Below are 16,950 nucleotides of genomic sequence, written 5' to 3'. Positions count from 1 at the left end.
TAAGGGAGCTAGTCACTCGTTGCCCTCTACTATCTCTCTTTGTTTGTTGATCAGTTGATTTGCCATTACTAGCAACTTTATTTTGAATATTGTCTTTTAAACATATCCCTGAAGTATCCCGGTAATAACTGCTGTTTTTAACCCTAATGCTGCAGCATGATTGTTTCCCACAAACACCCATACCTCTATAATCTATCAGTTTAAATTCCTAGACAAGTCATCAATTACCCTCTCAATTGAATTGGCTAATGCAACCACTCCATCCCCAGAGAGATGAACCCCATCCCTTGCATACATATCACGTTTGCCAAAGAAAAGGTCCCAGTTATCAATGAATGGGATTGCAAGTTCCTTGCAGTGCCTGTCTAGCCAGCAATTTATACCAATTGCCCTAGACATCCATTCATTGCCCACTCCCTTTCTAGGCAAGATGCTACATATGACTGGGATCCCTCCCTTAGACCTAACTACTTCTATGGCTGACCTGTATTTATCCAGCAGCTCCTCTCTCCTGCCCTTCCCAATGTCATTACCCCCAGCACTAAGACAGATAATGGGCTTGTTCCCATTACCTGCCATAATATTATCCAACCTGCTGACTATGTCGCCAACACCAGCTCCAGGAAGACACATTCTCTGTCTGACCTTTCTGTCTCTGTTACAAAATGCACGGTCCATATATCTTACCTGAGAATCACCTACTATTAAAATATTCTTACCTTGATTAGCAGGGAAATCAGTGGTACCTTCAACATCACTAACCACTGAAGTATACTCGTCTTGGAGAACAGAGAATTGATTTCCTACCTTCACATCTTCTCTATTAACTCTCCTCATCTTCCTTCTTCCTGAACTGTGAACCACTTGCCACTTAAAGCGGCTGCCACTATTACTGCTGGTGACCATTCCTACCTTACCAGCTAATTCCTTCTCACACTCGCTCCCAAACTCATCTATGCGAAGCTTCAGCCTCCTATTTTCCTCCTGAAGAAGTAGAATCTCCTTCTTCAACACATGAACCTGGGATTCTAAAGCACTACAACAAGCCATGGTATGGGTAACAGCCTACGCTAACTCCCAAGAGCTTAGCGGTATGACCGCACTTGACCACTGACCTCAGCGTACTGGCCACTGACCGCAATCCTACATTCTGTCTTCTCTAATTTTTTCAATAATAACCCTACCGTACACTTTTCCTGGTATACTCAGTAAACTTAATTCCTCTACAATTTTTACAATCTCTTTTGTCCCCCTTCCCTTTATATAAAGGGGGTATACATGCTCTCTGTGAATCCCTAGGTACCTTCCCCTCTTTCATACATTTATTAAACAAAAATACCAACCACTCCAACACTATACATATATGCCCCCCTTGCTTTTAACATTTCTGTCATAATCCCATCAGTTCCAGCTGCTTTACCCCCTTTCATTCTACGTAATGCCTCGCGCACCTCCCCCACACTCACATCCTGCTCTTCTTCACTCCTACAAGATGGTATACCTCCCTGGCCAGTTCATGAAATTACCGCCTCCCTTTCTTCGTCGACATTTAAAAGTTCCTCAAAATATTCTCGCCATCTACCCAATACCTCCATCTACCCATCTACTAACTCCTCTTTTCCTGCTATAACTTAACCTTCAACATTATTGCTACTCCTCCTTTAGCTCTAACTCTATTTGAAACCCCTTACCTAATCCCATTTATTTCTCCCCACTGTAACTCTCCCACCCCCTTCAGCTTTGTTTCAGTTAAAGCCAGGACATCAGCTTCTCATTCATAACATCCACAGTCATCTCTTTTTTATTATTCTCTCAACATCCAAGCACATTCAAACATCCCACTCTGACAACTTTCTTTTTCATTTTAGTAGGCTATTCAGGAAATGGGGTTACTAGCCCATTATTTCCGGCATTTTAGTTGACTTTTACAACACACATGGCGTACGGATGAAAGATTCTTATTCCACTTCCCAGTGGATATAAAAGGAAAAGCAATAAGAAGAATTTTAAGATAAAATCAAAGAAAACTCAGATGAGTGTGTATACATAAACGTGTACAAGTATGTGTAATGTGACCTAAGTGTAAGTAGAAGTAGCAAGACGTACCTGAAATCTTGCACGTTTATGAGACAGAAAAAAGATACCAGCAATCCTACCATCATGTAAAACACTTACACTCACTTGCCATGAGTCATTTTAGAAATAATTTACCTATTAACCCTTTCAGGGTCTGTGCCGTAAATCTACGGCTTTACGTTCAGGGTCCAAACCGTAGATCTACGCCATGAACTCAGCTCACACTGATAAACTGTGAGTGGTAAATTTGGGCCTAGATATGAGAGAATACATCTATGTGGTATGTGTGCACCACATAAAACAAATCCTGCAGCACACACTGTATAATGAGAGAAAAAAAACTGAGACCGTGATTTTCGATTAAAACAGCGACTTTGCAGCGTTTTTTCGTGTTTTTTATAGTTGTATGTATTTACAATTTCTTGGTCTCATTTGATAAAATGGAAGACATATTACAGAAATAGAGATGATTTTGATTGGTTTTAGCACTGGAAATGGCTTGAAACTGAGCTCAAATTAGCAGAAATGTTAAATTTTTGCCGATGTTCAAGAGTAAACAAACGGCCTCACACGTCTAATACATGCCAGCTGGTGGGTCTAATATACATTCACAAATGTGGTTATGATATTTATACAATTATTACAATATTGCATAACAGTAAATCTTCTATTTTTTGGTTTGAATAAAAATTCATTATGTGAATAAAAAATCAAAATGGAATTCATTTGTAAAGCCTCAGAACATAACTAATGAACAGAGGAAATGTTAGTTTAGTGCCAGGAATACCTACATTGTTTATTCTAGACCCTGTTTTGAAATTGGAATATTTTGAACTTTGTGTTAAATTGGCCAAATTACCAATTTCCGATCACTTTATTTTGTAGTTGAAACAGTTGACTTGGTGATTTCTTGTGCTCAGTCAATAGAATAGAAGTAATACTAGTGAAATAGCTAATAATTTGGTCGACTGGGATAATGTAATTGGCCTAAAATGGGAGTCAAAGTTGGCAAAATTGCCAATTCGTAAATATCGCTGTCACATCAAAATTCGCGAGAGCATAATTTTGTCAATTTTCCATCAAATTTTGCACTTTTTGTTTTATTACCTTCAGAAAAAGATTCTCTACCATTTCATAAGAATTTTTTTTTTTTTTTTTTTAAATTCTTGGACCCTGGTGTGCACTTTGAAATTTAGCCTCTGTACCCTGAAAGGGTTAAATACAAGTAAATGTAAATTGTTCAATAAATAGTCAATAAACACCATTTAGCATATTAAAAAAATTTATTTAAGTAGATACTCTACAATATTTTTTATTATAATTCTAATAAAATTTCTGTGTATTGATTATGGTTGTTGCAAATACAGTATATAGCTGTGTTTTGCTCACTTGTATATGGGTTCCAGTCCAAGATAATACAACTAAGATGGCCATATTTTGTGAAGGTATTAGCTTCACATTGTTACCCACTTATTTCTTTGAAGATTTCTTAGTTATGTCAGCTTCGTGACTGCTGCATAGGATTTTAAGACCATTTCCCAAGAGGTCTCCTTTCACATTTTTTCAACACGAGAAAGGTTATTTTCTTTGTATAATATTTGATTATGATTGTTTTAGTATTGAACTAAATGCTTTTTTCAATAAATTATACCGAATGTAGCTCATGTAAGCCGAGAGGCTAAACATGTTTAAAAATGATTGGTCATATCATGGATAAAATATTAGATTACATATTACCTGTATAACAAAATCTGTCATTTTGGAAATAATTTTAATTTACAAAACAAATCACTTCATTTTAATACATGGTACTATGACAGTACCCCAGCACCTCTCATTTTGGCCTGAGTGCATCAAACACTTTAACACTTGCAATGGAATATAGTTATGATGTAGGTGTATTGTCTCATTGTTCTCATATTTTTTGCCACATAGCTTTCTCATTTCAAGAATTTTTTTATTTTTTTAAGATATTGACTGATTTCATTGAAACTGCACCTAGTAAAATTTTCTTCCCTTAGGACAAATATTAATATGCCTTTATAATTTTCCTAAGGCTGTAGACTGAAGTTTAATACCTTTCAAAGATAAAAATGTAACAGAGCAAAATATAGAATTTCATTCCAGTCAGAACAAATTTTAGAAATTTTCTATTAATTTTAGAGATTTTTCAAAATAGTCTTCATAATCTATGTACAAATTGGCATGAAACTATTACACATCTTGTGCAGCCCAGTTATAAGTAATGTATTGTATTGTGGTGGACCATTTCACTTCTGGTTAATATATATGTAGAGGAGGAGGAGACTGGAGGCAGTGGAGATGTTGTGTCTAAGGGAAGTGTGTGGTGTAAATACAGTGGACCCCCGGTTAACGATATTTTTTCATTCCAGAAGTATGTTCATGTGCCAGTACTGACCGAATTTGTTCCCATAAGGAATATTATGAAGTAGATTAGTCCATTTCAGACCCCCAAACATACACGTACAAACGCACTTACATAAATACACTTACATAATTGGTCGCATTGGGAGGTGATCGTTAAGCGGGGGTCCACTGTAGTATGCAGAGAATTCGTAGTGTGGAAATTAAGAGGTATGGAGTTACAAAAAATATTCAAGAGGGCTGAAGAGGGATTATTAAAGTGGTTTGGTTAGAGAGGATGGAGCAAAATAGAATGACTTGGAGGGTGTATAAATCTGTAGTGGAGAGATAGGGGTTGTCCTAGGAAAGGATGGAGGGAAGGGGTAATAGAGGTTTTGTGTGCAAGGGGCCTGGATATGCAGCAGGCATGTGTGAGCCTGTTAGATGGGAGAGAATGGAGACAATTGAAGTTTAGGACCTGACAAACTGTTGGAGTGTGAGCAGGGTAATATTTTGTGAACGGATTCAGGGAAACTGGTTAGCTAGACTTGTGTCCTGGAAATGGGAAGTACAATGCTTGCTCTCTAAAGGAGGGGTTTTTGGATATTGCCAATTTGGAGAGAGATTTAAACAGTGGTTTCTGAGTGTCCCTGCAAAGACAGTGATTATGCATAAGTGATAGTGAAAGTGTTGAATGATGATGAAAGTTTTTTCTTTCTTTTTGGGTCACCCTGCCTCGGTGGGAAACGGCTGAAATGTTAAAAAAAAAAAAAAATTACAAATAGTAAAGTCCAATTCCAAGTGGATTTTGTAACTTACTCACATTTAGTGAATGTTTTACTTGTGTGGAACTATGTTTTACAACTAAACTGACACCATAATTGCATGATTCCTCTCAGTTTTAACACGGGAAGATTCTAGCAAAATTCCAGAAATAATAAATCATGTAGAACAGGACGATAATAAACTATGCATGATTGGGGTAACTAGTGAAATGGTCCTCAGACAAATAGAGAAATTAAAACACATCCCCAGGCCCTGATGAACTGTTTGCAAGGGTTTTAAAGGAATGTAAAGAGGAATTTAACATACCCTTGGCTAATCTTTTCAATATATCACTACAAACTGGCATAGTGCCAGACAAGTAGAAAATGGCAAATATAATACCTGTTTATAAGGCAGATGACAGGTTCTTAGCTTCAACCTATAGACCAATAAACCTTACCCCCATAGTGGGAAAATTTATGGAATCAATAATTGCCGAGGCAATTTGTAGCCATTTTGAAAGGCATAAATTGATTAATGAATCACAGCAGGGTTTTACAAAGGGGCATTCCTGTTTTACGAATTTACTAACTTTTTTCACTATTGTATTTGAGGAGGTAGATTATGGGTGTATTGAATATGATATTGTGTATATGGACTTCAGTAAGGCTTTCGATAGAGTTCCACATCAGAGGCTGTTGAGGAAACTTAAGGCACACAGAATAAGAGGAGGAATTTTTTCCTGGGTAGAGGCATGATTGACAAATAGGCAGCAGAGGGTTTGCATAAATGGGAAGAAATCAGAATGGGGGCACATCATGAGCGGTGTTCGACAGGGGTCTGTGTTGGGCCTCTTGTTGTTCACAATTTACATAAACAACATAGATGATACCAAAATAGGCCATTCAATTCATTCTAATGAGGACCTTAAAGCACTCCAACATGATTTGAATAGACTGATACAGTGGTTGGAGAGGTGGCACATGCAGTTTAATATAGACAGATGCAAAGTTCTAAATGTTGGACACACATGTTGCCACATATAAACTAAATAATGTAGATCTTAATATTACTGATTGCAGAAAGGATTTAGGAGTTCTGGTTAGCAGTAATCTGAAACCAAGACAACAGTGCGTAAGTGTTTGCAAGAAAGCTAACAGAATCCTTAGCTTCATATCAAGAAGTATAAATAATAGAAGTCCTCAGGTTGTTCTTCAACTCTATATATCTTTGGTTAGGCTTCATTTAGATTATGCTGTGCACTTCTGGTCACCGTATTACAGAATGGATATAAACGCACTTGGAAGCGTATAAAGGAGGATGACAAAGTTGATCCCATGTATCAGAAATCTTCTCTATGAGGATAGACTGAAGGCCCTGAATCTGCACTCTCTAGAAATGCATAGAATTAAAGGGGATATGATTGAGGTGTATAAATGGAAAACAGGAATAAATAAAGGGGATGTAAATAGCGTGCTAAAAATATCTAGCCTAGACAGGACTCGTGGCAATGGCTTCAAGTTGAAAAAATTCAGATTCAGGAAGGATATAGGAAAGCACTGGTTTGTAATAGTTGTGGATAAGTGGAACAAACTCCTGAGTTGTCATAGAAGCTAAGATGTTGTGTAGTTTTAAAAATAGGTTAGATAAATACATGAGTTGGTGTGGGTGGGCGTGAGTTGGACCTGACTAGCTTGTGCTACTAGGTCAGATGCAGTGCTCCTTCTGTAAGTGAATGTGACCTGACCTGACTAGGTTAGGACATTGGCTTAAGCCAGTAGGAGAATTGGACCTGCCTCACATGGGCCAGTAGGCCTGCTGCAGTGTTCCTTCTTTCTTATGTTCTTACTATGCATTCTCAAGAGAATAGTGAAGAAAGCACACAGTATCTTGTCATTTGTGATTTTACTATTCAGATTTGTCATAGAACTTTCTCACAAACAAGGGTATACTGTATTGAATACTTACTAATAGCATTTAGAACATATGCTGAAAAGTTATGCATACTGAGTTAATTAGTACTGAAATAAAGTAAGGCAAACTCCTTTCGTCATAAGAATTGTCATTGCAGCATTTATGACGTGATGTGCCTCACTAAGCAGAAATAATAGAAGTACCTTTCTGTACAGCATTATATTAATAGGAACCACTTCTTTAGCATAAACTTCAATTTAAATTGTAACTCGTCAAATTGTAGCCAGTTACAATTTAAAGTTCTTATTACTTAAAAGCCAACTCTCACCAGATGGAGTCTTCAAACCGTAGGTCTACCACTACTGAGGATTACCATCCTCTCCCACCTGGATCTGAAGCTCATTGGGAGGTAGTAGAGAGAATCCTATTTATTTATGCCAAGCTCAACCCAGGACAGTCCTATGTACAAGGCATGAATGAAATTATTGGTCCTATTTACTTCACATTTGCCAGTGACTCAAATGTGTCTCATAGAGGTAAGAAAGGTTAAGAAGTAATATGCATGGCAGGATAATTTTATACAGAGCTAAGTAAGTTCAGTTTTTTATAATACCAGTATGCAAATTACTGTACATGAATTTTTTTGTACTGCAACAGCTGTTTTCCACCAAGGTAGATGACAACAGTCTTGCCAGAAATTCACACACACACATCACTTGTCCAATTATTCTTGAAATGCTATTTTGCTCACCTTCCAACAGCATGTCAGAATCCCAAATAACACTTAATCTCAATTAACTAATCTAGTACACATACACCTGCTGGATGCTCAAGCTCCTACTACTCAAAACTTCCTTCACCTTCTCTTTCCAACTTTTTCTGTACTCTTGTTCTCTTCATGTTTGCAGTGTATGTATGTCAGTTTGCTTCTGTCAAAGACAGAATTAGTATATATTCATTATTCTCACATGATAAATGCACTTGCATGCTCCTTCTCTTAATTTATCAACTACTGTAATGAATTTGCAGTACTGTTGCTGATTTTTCACTTCATTTCATCTTGTCTTGAATGCAGTTGTCACAACACATTTTCATTTATAACACCAACAGTTTCTTGTCAAAGTAGGGTGACCTTAAAAAGGGAAACACCTTCGCATCATTCATTCTTTAGTTTACCATTTATCATAAATGAATAAAATCAGTTATAGTATTTTCTTTGTTTATATTTAATTTTAATACTACTATTAAAATTTGGTCAAGCTTCTGTATTACTGGGAACACTTTAAGTCCCTCAGACTATACTCCTTGGACTGTAGGTGAAGAAAATACATCATTTACACCTGGAAAATTATGGAGAAATGAGCCCCAAATTTGCACACTGAAATTATTCCATATGAAAATAACAGCCCTGGCAATGCAGAATAACTCCAGTGAAAGGCAGGAGTGTGATGAGCACACTGGAATTACCAACATATCCCCGACCAGCTTCAAAAGAGAACTTCCTTATCAGAGACAGTTCCTGATCAACTGGGCTGTGATGCATACATTAGTCTGTATGTGGCTGGCACAAACAGTCTGTTAAATTAGGCCAGCAACCAGGAAGCCTGGTCTAGGGCCAGGCTGTTGGGATAGTGACACTTCCCCCCCTCCTTTTCCTAAAACCAACTACAGGTAACCTTCAGGTATCCTTACTGGTAAGACTTTAGCTGATGCCCCTCAAGAGTTACACTTACAAATATTATGTAAACCTCTTAAGACAGGCTTTCACAGCCAGGTTTGAATGGTAGCAGTACCTGATTAGCTCTATATGTCACTGAAGAGCCTATACAGTTCTCTGTAGAGCCTCTACAGCTCTCTCTAGAGCCTATACAGTTCTCTGTAGAGCCTATACAGTTCTCTGTAGAGCCTATACAGTTCTCTGTAGAGCCTATACAGTTCTCTGTAGAGCCTATACAGTTCTCTGTAGAGCCTATACAGTTCTATGTAGAGCCTATACAGTTCTCTGTAGAGCCTATAGTTCTCTGTAGAGCCTATACAGTTCTCCGTAGAGCCTATACAGTTCTACGTAGAGCTTATTCAGTTCTCCGTAGAGCCTACGCAGTTCTCCGTAGAGCCTACGCAGTTCTCCGTAGAGCCTATACAGTTCTCCATAGAGCCTATACAGTTCTCCGTAGAGCCTATACAGTTCTCTGTAGAGCCTATTCAGTTCTCCGTAGAGCCTATACAGTTTTCCGTAGAGCCTATACAGTTCTCCGTAGAGCCTATACAGTTCTCTGTAGAGCCTATTCAGTTCTCCGTAGAGCCTATACAGTTCTCTGTTGAGCCTGTATATGGCAAATAATGGAAAGAATGTCTTAATTACGATGTTTCTGAAGTTGTTCTTTATTTTATTCAGTTGATTTTTTTATGTATGGTTCATTCCATTATTGCCAGTTAAGTACGGTATGTTTCTTGTTTCAATAGTTACAAATATTTCAATCCGTTTTAATTCAAATTGTCATGATTTGACTATATACTTGTTGTTTTGTAAATATTAATACATAATTGAATTTTTATAGAAGTAAAACTTTTCATGATATTATATTGTGTATATTTTAATTTAGCTATCCTGATGTGATATTCTCTCTTAAAGAAAATGCTGAGGCTGATTGTTTTTGGTGCTTCATCTCATTGATGGGCGAGATACGTGATTTCTTCATCCGAACCCTTGATGAAAGTGAGAGCGGCATTGGTGCCATGATGGAACGTCTTATGTCTAACCTTAAACAGCACGACTATCAGTTGTGGAACCGTCTGAGAGTTCAAGAGCTACGACCTCAATTCTTCAGCTTTAGGTATAGTTCTGAGGATGTAATGGAAGGAAAATGCTCAGTATTTGTGAAACTATTTGTATAATTCATTTAAATCTTTGTAAATGCCTGATTGTAATAATGAGAGTAGAGTTATACACTTAGTTTTTCATTATGTTTTAAATTTTCATTGGTGGTAGCACGTTGTCTCCTGGATTCCATTGCAATCATCTACCACCTTATCCAAGAAGAGTTTTCTAGTCTTTTTGGCACCACTTACTTTCTCGTTTTACAATTATAGCCTCTTGTTCTCTTGTGTTCATGACCTACCCGCCTTCATATTGTATTTGTTTGCAGACTGTATTGCTCTTCAAACATTGCTGAAGTATGGTTATGGTATAGTAAGTTTTTAGTGGTATTACAATTTGTGATTGGTAGAGAAACTTATTGTGATCACCTTCAGAGGCTTCATAAAGGATAACATAATTATGTGGGGTGAGGCATGGGCTTTAACCCTTAAGCGGTCCAAACAGATCGACGTTCAAATTCGTAGTGTTACAAAAGTAGATCTACTTTTTTTACATATTTTCAAATATAACAAAAAAAATGTAGATAAAAGTTTTTTTTACACGTTTTCACATGTAAAACAAAAAAAAAAATCTACGTTTTTTTTACATACTTTCAGATGTTGAAAAAACGTATATATACGTTTGGACCATTTAAGGGTTAAACATTGCAGTGAGGTAGGCTAGAGGCAGTGATGCGATGTTAGAGAACAATGCAAGGAATTTGGTGTATAACAATTGGAAGATGGTGTGAAGGGTTTGGGCTCCAAATTGAGTATCAGTGTTAGTGTTGATGAGTAGCAGCTACTGTTGATGGTATCAGACTTGCTGTCAGTGAGTGATGGCATTGCTTAAAATTAAGTATTGGTATCAGCAAAAACATTAGCATCATCCCATTCCTAGTGTGAAGTTAGGAATGGCATAATTTAGAGGGCACAGGATGGGTTGTTTTGGTGGTCTGGGCATTTAAAGAGAATGAAGCAAAATAGGATGACCAAGAGGTTGTGTAACTCTGAGCTTCCATCTATACCCCCCTTCCCCTCATCCCTGTGCCTTACATTTCAGACTGTTCATGTCTGCTTAGTCAAAGTGGAAGGAAGTGTTGGAGGGTGTAAAGGAAGTCTTAAGTGGTTTTTGCAAATGTAATTTTTTTTTTTTTTTTTGTAATTCATTTTAAGCGCTTAACCCATGTGGGTCATTCAGCGCAAGACGTGGTGAAGGTTTGATCCTCCGTCTACTGGACATGTTTATGGAATGTGAACAAGGTAATATTCATGAAGGGGTACAGGAAAAATGGTTAGCTAGACTCAAGTGGAAGTACCGTGCCCACACTTGGAAAGAAAGGTGGGGATGTTATAGTTTAGAGGGTCATTTGACTTATGATGCCTTTTCAATTTTGGCTGTATGGCTATTGAATGAATGATGGTTTGTCTTATATTTTGGGTCACCGTATCTTGATGGGAGAAGGCTGATGTGATCAATAAAAGAAAATGTCATAAATGGTAACATAAGCAGCTGTCTCTTGGTTCTTATATCTTGACTTAGTTGCTAAGAGGTTACTAACTATTCACTGTAAAACTGGTGGCCAGAGTTTAGTTAGATATTATAATAATGGAGGAGTGATGAGTGGTTGTTAAGATGGTTTGGGCATTTAGAGAGGATGGAGAGAAGCAGGATGACAAAAAGGCTGTATAAATTTGGGGTGGAAAGAAGCAGGGATATAGGCCATCCCGGGAATGGTTTGAGAGAAGGAAGGAAGAAAAGCGAGGTTTTGAGTGCTGTTGGAGTGATCATCCAGCAGGTTTGTGTATATGTCAGATCAGCTCTGGTCCAGGAGAAACCAGATAGCCAGACTTGAATTCCAAAGGTGGGAAGAGTAGTTCCTGCACTCTGAAAAAGGGGTGGGGATGTTACAGTTGGAGGGTCATCTGATTTATGTTTTCAGCAGACTTTTGGCAAGACAGCAGTTGAGTAAATGATGTTGAATATGTTTTGTTTTTATAAGTGGGAGATGGCAAGTTAGGTAAAAAAATAAAATGAAGGTATTAATTATGCAAATAAACCATTAAAGCTTCTTTCTAAGTGCCAAGCGAATAGTCTGAAAGCTCAGTTTTTTTTTTTTTTTTTTTTTTTTTTTTTTTTTTTTTTTTTTTTTTTTTTTGTGCTTCTGTCACGGTGCTGTTTGACCCTGGTGGTTTAGTGCTTAGTTTTGATTATAATAATAATTTTGTTGTTTTCCATTACTTTTAAATATTTTGATTGTTAAAAAGTAATTGCAATATATATTTTCATCAGAAAAGCTTCTCTGTAACAGTCTTTCAAACCATGCCTCAAATTTTTAATGATTTTATAAACTTGGATCTTTGTTTTTCCTTAATATCTCAGCTTGACTGTATTTGGTGCATTTTCAGATGGCTGACCTTGCTACTGTCTCAGGAGTTTGACCTTCCAGATGTGATTCGTGTCTGGGATTCCCTTTTTGCTGATGCCAATCGTTTTACATATTTGATCCAAGTTTGCACGGCAATGATGGTGTAGGTTAAGTTTGCAAATCTTTATTTAGAAATTGAAATATGAAATAATGTAAAAGATCAGAGTACAAGTAAATGTGTAATAAACTATGTTCTTGAAAAATAAATGCTACACATGATAATGATAGACTTAGTAAATGTTTAAATTAATAAGATACTAAATATTTTAATGTTCATCAGGATGCAGAGGGATGTGATGATGCAAAATGACTTTGCATGCAATATGAAAATTCTCCAAGTAAGTTGCTTAAATGAAATAATAGAAAGTTAATAATCAGTGATTAAATCTTGTATATAGGTCTGAGTTTGGAGTAAATTAGTGGTGACAGTCACTTGTTACATTTATTAAGTGTCCCTGACCAGGGAGAACTGTATGGCTTTCATTTGTTTTTATTAATGGTTTATGTTTGATAACTTGAGAATGCTTCTTTATATTAACCTGAAATCTTTAACACTTGTTTATGATCTTTTTTTTTTCTCAACAAACTGGCCTTATCCCACTGAGGCAGGGTAACCTAAACAGAAAAATAAAAGTTTCTCTTTTTTTAAATTTAGTAATATATACAGGAGAAGGGGTTACTAGCCCCATGCTCCTGGCATTTTGGTTGCCTCTTATGACATACTTGGCTTATGGGGGAAGAATTCTGTTCCACTTCCCCATTGAGATAAGAGGAAATAAACAGGAACAAGAACTAATAAGAAAATAGAAGAAAACCTATAGGGGTATATATATATCTGCTCATACATGCATGTGTGGTGTGACCTAAGTGCAAGTAGAAGTAGCAAGATATATCTGGTATCCTGCATGTTTATGAGACAAGAAAAGACACCAGCAATTCTATCATCATGTAAAACGATTACAGGTTTCCATTTCACACTCATGTGGTAGGACGGTAGTACCTCCTTGGGTGGTTGCTGTCTACCAACCTATATTAATTGGATGCTGTAACCTGCTGTTGGTAATTTTTAGAAGCTAGGAGATGTCTACCTTAGTAATGTCAAATAGACCAAGCAACACTAAATGTACATGTGATTGAAATCTCAGATTCAGTGGAACCTCCACCAACGAGTTTAATCCATTCCATGACCTTGCTCGCATCTGGATTTGCTCGTTTGCAGAGTCAATTTTCCTCATTTAAATTAATTGAAATGCAATTAACCCGTTCCATTGGAATTCTGCACTTCAATAATTTCCCTAATATCAACTCTATGGCTTATTCATCTATCACATTTCATCTAATATAACATAATAAACAATATTGTTTATAACAATATAAACAATATATTGGCAGTTTGGAGGGATATGTTGTGTATCTTTATACGTATATGCTTCAAAACTGTTGTATTCTGAGCACCTCTGCAAAAACAGTGATTATGTGTGAGTGTGGTGAAAGTGTTGAATGATGATGAAAGCATTTTCTTTTTGGGGATATTCTTTCTTTTTTGGGTCACCCTGCCTCGGTGGGAGACGGCCGACTTGTTGAAAAAAACAAAAACAAAAAAAAAATATAAATAACATAGAAACCTGATACATACTCTAGAATGAATGTCATTCATGTAGTGGCATCGTCAGCGGACGAGAGTTTGTATGGAGACCGGACAAAATACTCCTTGAATAATTTTGTTAATATCATCTATACGGCTTATTTATCTATCACAATTCATCTAATATGACATAGTAAAAAATATAAATAACATAGAAACCTGATACATACCCTAGAATGAATAAAATGTCATTATGTAACAGGTGGAGGCAGCTACAACAATTCCCACTTTGTTGTGGTAAACACTGCCATCAAGTGACAGCCTTTTGAAGCCGTCTATTATTATAATTATTGTTATATAGTACATTATTATTATACATGTATTATTGTTATATATTTTTTTTTCAACAAACCGGCCGTATTCCACCAAGGCAGGGTGATCTAAAAAGAAAAACGAAAGTTTCTCTTTTTAAATTTAGTAATTTATACGAGAGAAGGGGTTACTTGCCCCTTGCCCCTTGCCCCCGGCATTTTAGTCGCCTCTTACAACACGCATGGCTTACGGAAGAAGAATTCTGTTCCACTTCCCCACGGAGATGAGAGGAAATAAACAAGAACAAGAACTAGAAAGAAAATAGAAGAAAACCCAGAGGGGTGTGTATATATAGATGCTTGTACCCTCTGTGGGCACCTAGCTCCCTTGCAGTGCTCCTCTTTCTTAGTATTTGACTGGCCCCTCCTACTCTTACTACCTCCCCACTACTACTTCCTTCCCTCCACCACAACCACTGCTACTACTATTACTATCACCTGTCACGTCAAGGATCACAGCCATCCTATTGACTGGTCCTCTGCTAAAACTGTCTTCCCTACTTCCAACTTTAACAGTCACCGTCTGGTTAAATCCTCCCTAATACACAATTTTCCTTGTATGAATCTTAGTCCTGGTTTTGTCTGTATAGATGCCTTTCTCTCCCACTACATTGTAATATGCTCCAAACTTCAGAACACTCGTGATCTAACCTGATTCCTCCTTTTTTCTTCTCCCTCTTCCCCTTTCCTCTTTCTCCTTTGGGTTGTCTTTCTTCTGCCCTGTGTAGTTGTTCCTCCTTTCTTTATTTATTTGTTTCTCCCCCTCGATGTTCTTGCTCTTAGCCTCTGTGAGCACCTAGCTCTCTTGCAGTGCTCCTCTTTCTTAGTATTTGATTGGCCCCTCCTACTTTTACTGCCTCCCCACTACTACTTCCTTCCCTCCATCACAACCACTACTACTGCTTCCACTTCCTGCCTATATATACCCATCCTGCTCTCCTTTTAGATAGTGTGACTTTATAAATGGTCCAAGTCGGACCGAAACATCGTCGTAAGCTCCTCTCTTCTATGTGCGGGTTATTTGTGTAATGCTTGTACATGTATGTGCAGTGTGAGCTAAGTGTAAGTAGAAGTAGCAAGACGTACCTGAAATCTTGCGTGTTTATGAGACAGAAAAAAGACACCAGCAATCCTACCATCATGTAAAATGATTACAGGTTTCCGTTTTACACTCACTTGGCAGGACAGTAGTACCTCCCTGGGCGGTTGCTGTCTACCAACCTACTACCTAGGAAATTTTTTTTTTTTTCAACCGGCCGTATCCCACCGAGGCAGGGTGGCTCATAAAGAAAAACTAAAGTTTCTCTTTTTCTTTCTTTCAACACACCGGCCGTATCCCACCGAGGCGGGGTGGCCCAAAAGGAAAAATGAAAGTTTCTCCTTTTACATTTAGTAATATATACAGGAGAAGAGGTTACTAGCCCCTTGCTCCCGGCATTTTAGTCGCCTCTTACAACACGCATGGCTTACGGAGGAAGAATTCTGTTCCACTTCCCCATGGAGATAAGAGGAAATAAACAAGAATAAGAACTAGAAAGAAAATAGAAGAAAACCCAGAGGGGCGTGTATATATGTGCTTGTACATGTATGTGTAGTGTGACCTAAGTGTAAGTAGAAGTAGCAAGACATACCTGAAATCTTGCATGTTCATGAGACAGAAAAAAGGACACCAGCAATCCTACCATCATGTAAAACAATTACAGGCTTTCGTTTTACACTCACTTGGCAGGACGGTAGTACCTCCCTGGGCGGTTGCTGTCTACCAACCTACTACCTAGGACATGTATTATTTTATTATATTATTATACTATTCTTCTTTCTTTCAACACACCGGCCGTATCCCACCGAGGCGGGGTGGCCCAAAAGTTTGTCCTTTTACATTTAGTAATATGTATATACAGGAGAAGAGGTTACTAGCCCCTTGCTCCCGGCATTTTAGTCGCCTCTTACAACATGCGTGGTATTATACTATTATTCGTATTATTACAGTGGACCCCCACATAACGATCGCCTCCGAATGCGACCAATTATATAAGTGTATTTATGTAAGTGCATTTGTACGTGTATGTTTGGGGGTCTGAAATGGACTAATCTACTTCACAATATTCGGTCAGTACTGGCACCTGAACATACTTCTGGAGTGAAAAAATATCGTTAACCGGGGGTCCACTGTATTATTATTATTACAATATAAATAATTTGTAATTTTTATTCACACAAAAATAGAAGATTTACTGTTATGCAAACTACTGCATTATTGTAATAATTGTATAAATAATGTCAACCCATTCATGACTGCAAGGAATCAAGCATTTCTCCTACTTTGAGCTCAGTTTCAAGGTACTTTTCGTCATGAAACCAACCGAAATCATATCTATTTCTGTAATATATCTTCTATTCTATCAAATGAGACCAAACAAAAACAAAACAAGAAGACAGCCATAAAACCATACGAAAATACCGCTAAGGGGTGGCTAATTGCTGAGAAGTGAACTCCATTATTTAGGGTCAGATTTCTTTCATTTTTGGTGTACGTTAAGAAGCGTCTTTCCATCATACATTGCCCAAGTTTCAGTAAGATAGTCCAACA

General features: G+C 37.4%; 1 protein-coding gene across 1 annotated transcript in view; it reads left to right on the top strand.

Moving 5' to 3' along the window:
• LOC128690273 (TBC1 domain family member 13) overlaps nucleotides 1-16,950 on the top strand; it is a 72,576-nt gene that overhangs the window by 32,324 nt on the left and 23,302 nt on the right. The window contains exons 6-9 of the mRNA XM_053778877.2: nucleotides 7,451-7,655; nucleotides 9,752-9,953; nucleotides 12,385-12,507; nucleotides 12,685-12,742. Of these exons, the coding sequence (XP_053634852.1) occupies nucleotides 7,451-7,655; nucleotides 9,752-9,953; nucleotides 12,385-12,507; nucleotides 12,685-12,742 (588 nt within the window). The remainder of the gene's footprint in view (nucleotides 1-7,450; nucleotides 7,656-9,751; nucleotides 9,954-12,384; nucleotides 12,508-12,684; nucleotides 12,743-16,950) is intronic.

This window comes from Cherax quadricarinatus, chromosome 32 (assembly GCF_038502225.1).
Source record: "Cherax quadricarinatus isolate ZL_2023a chromosome 32, ASM3850222v1, whole genome shotgun sequence".
Lineage (NCBI taxonomy): Eukaryota > Metazoa > Arthropoda > Malacostraca > Decapoda > Parastacidae > Cherax > Cherax quadricarinatus.
This window is presented reverse-complemented; position numbering and strand designations above follow the sequence as displayed.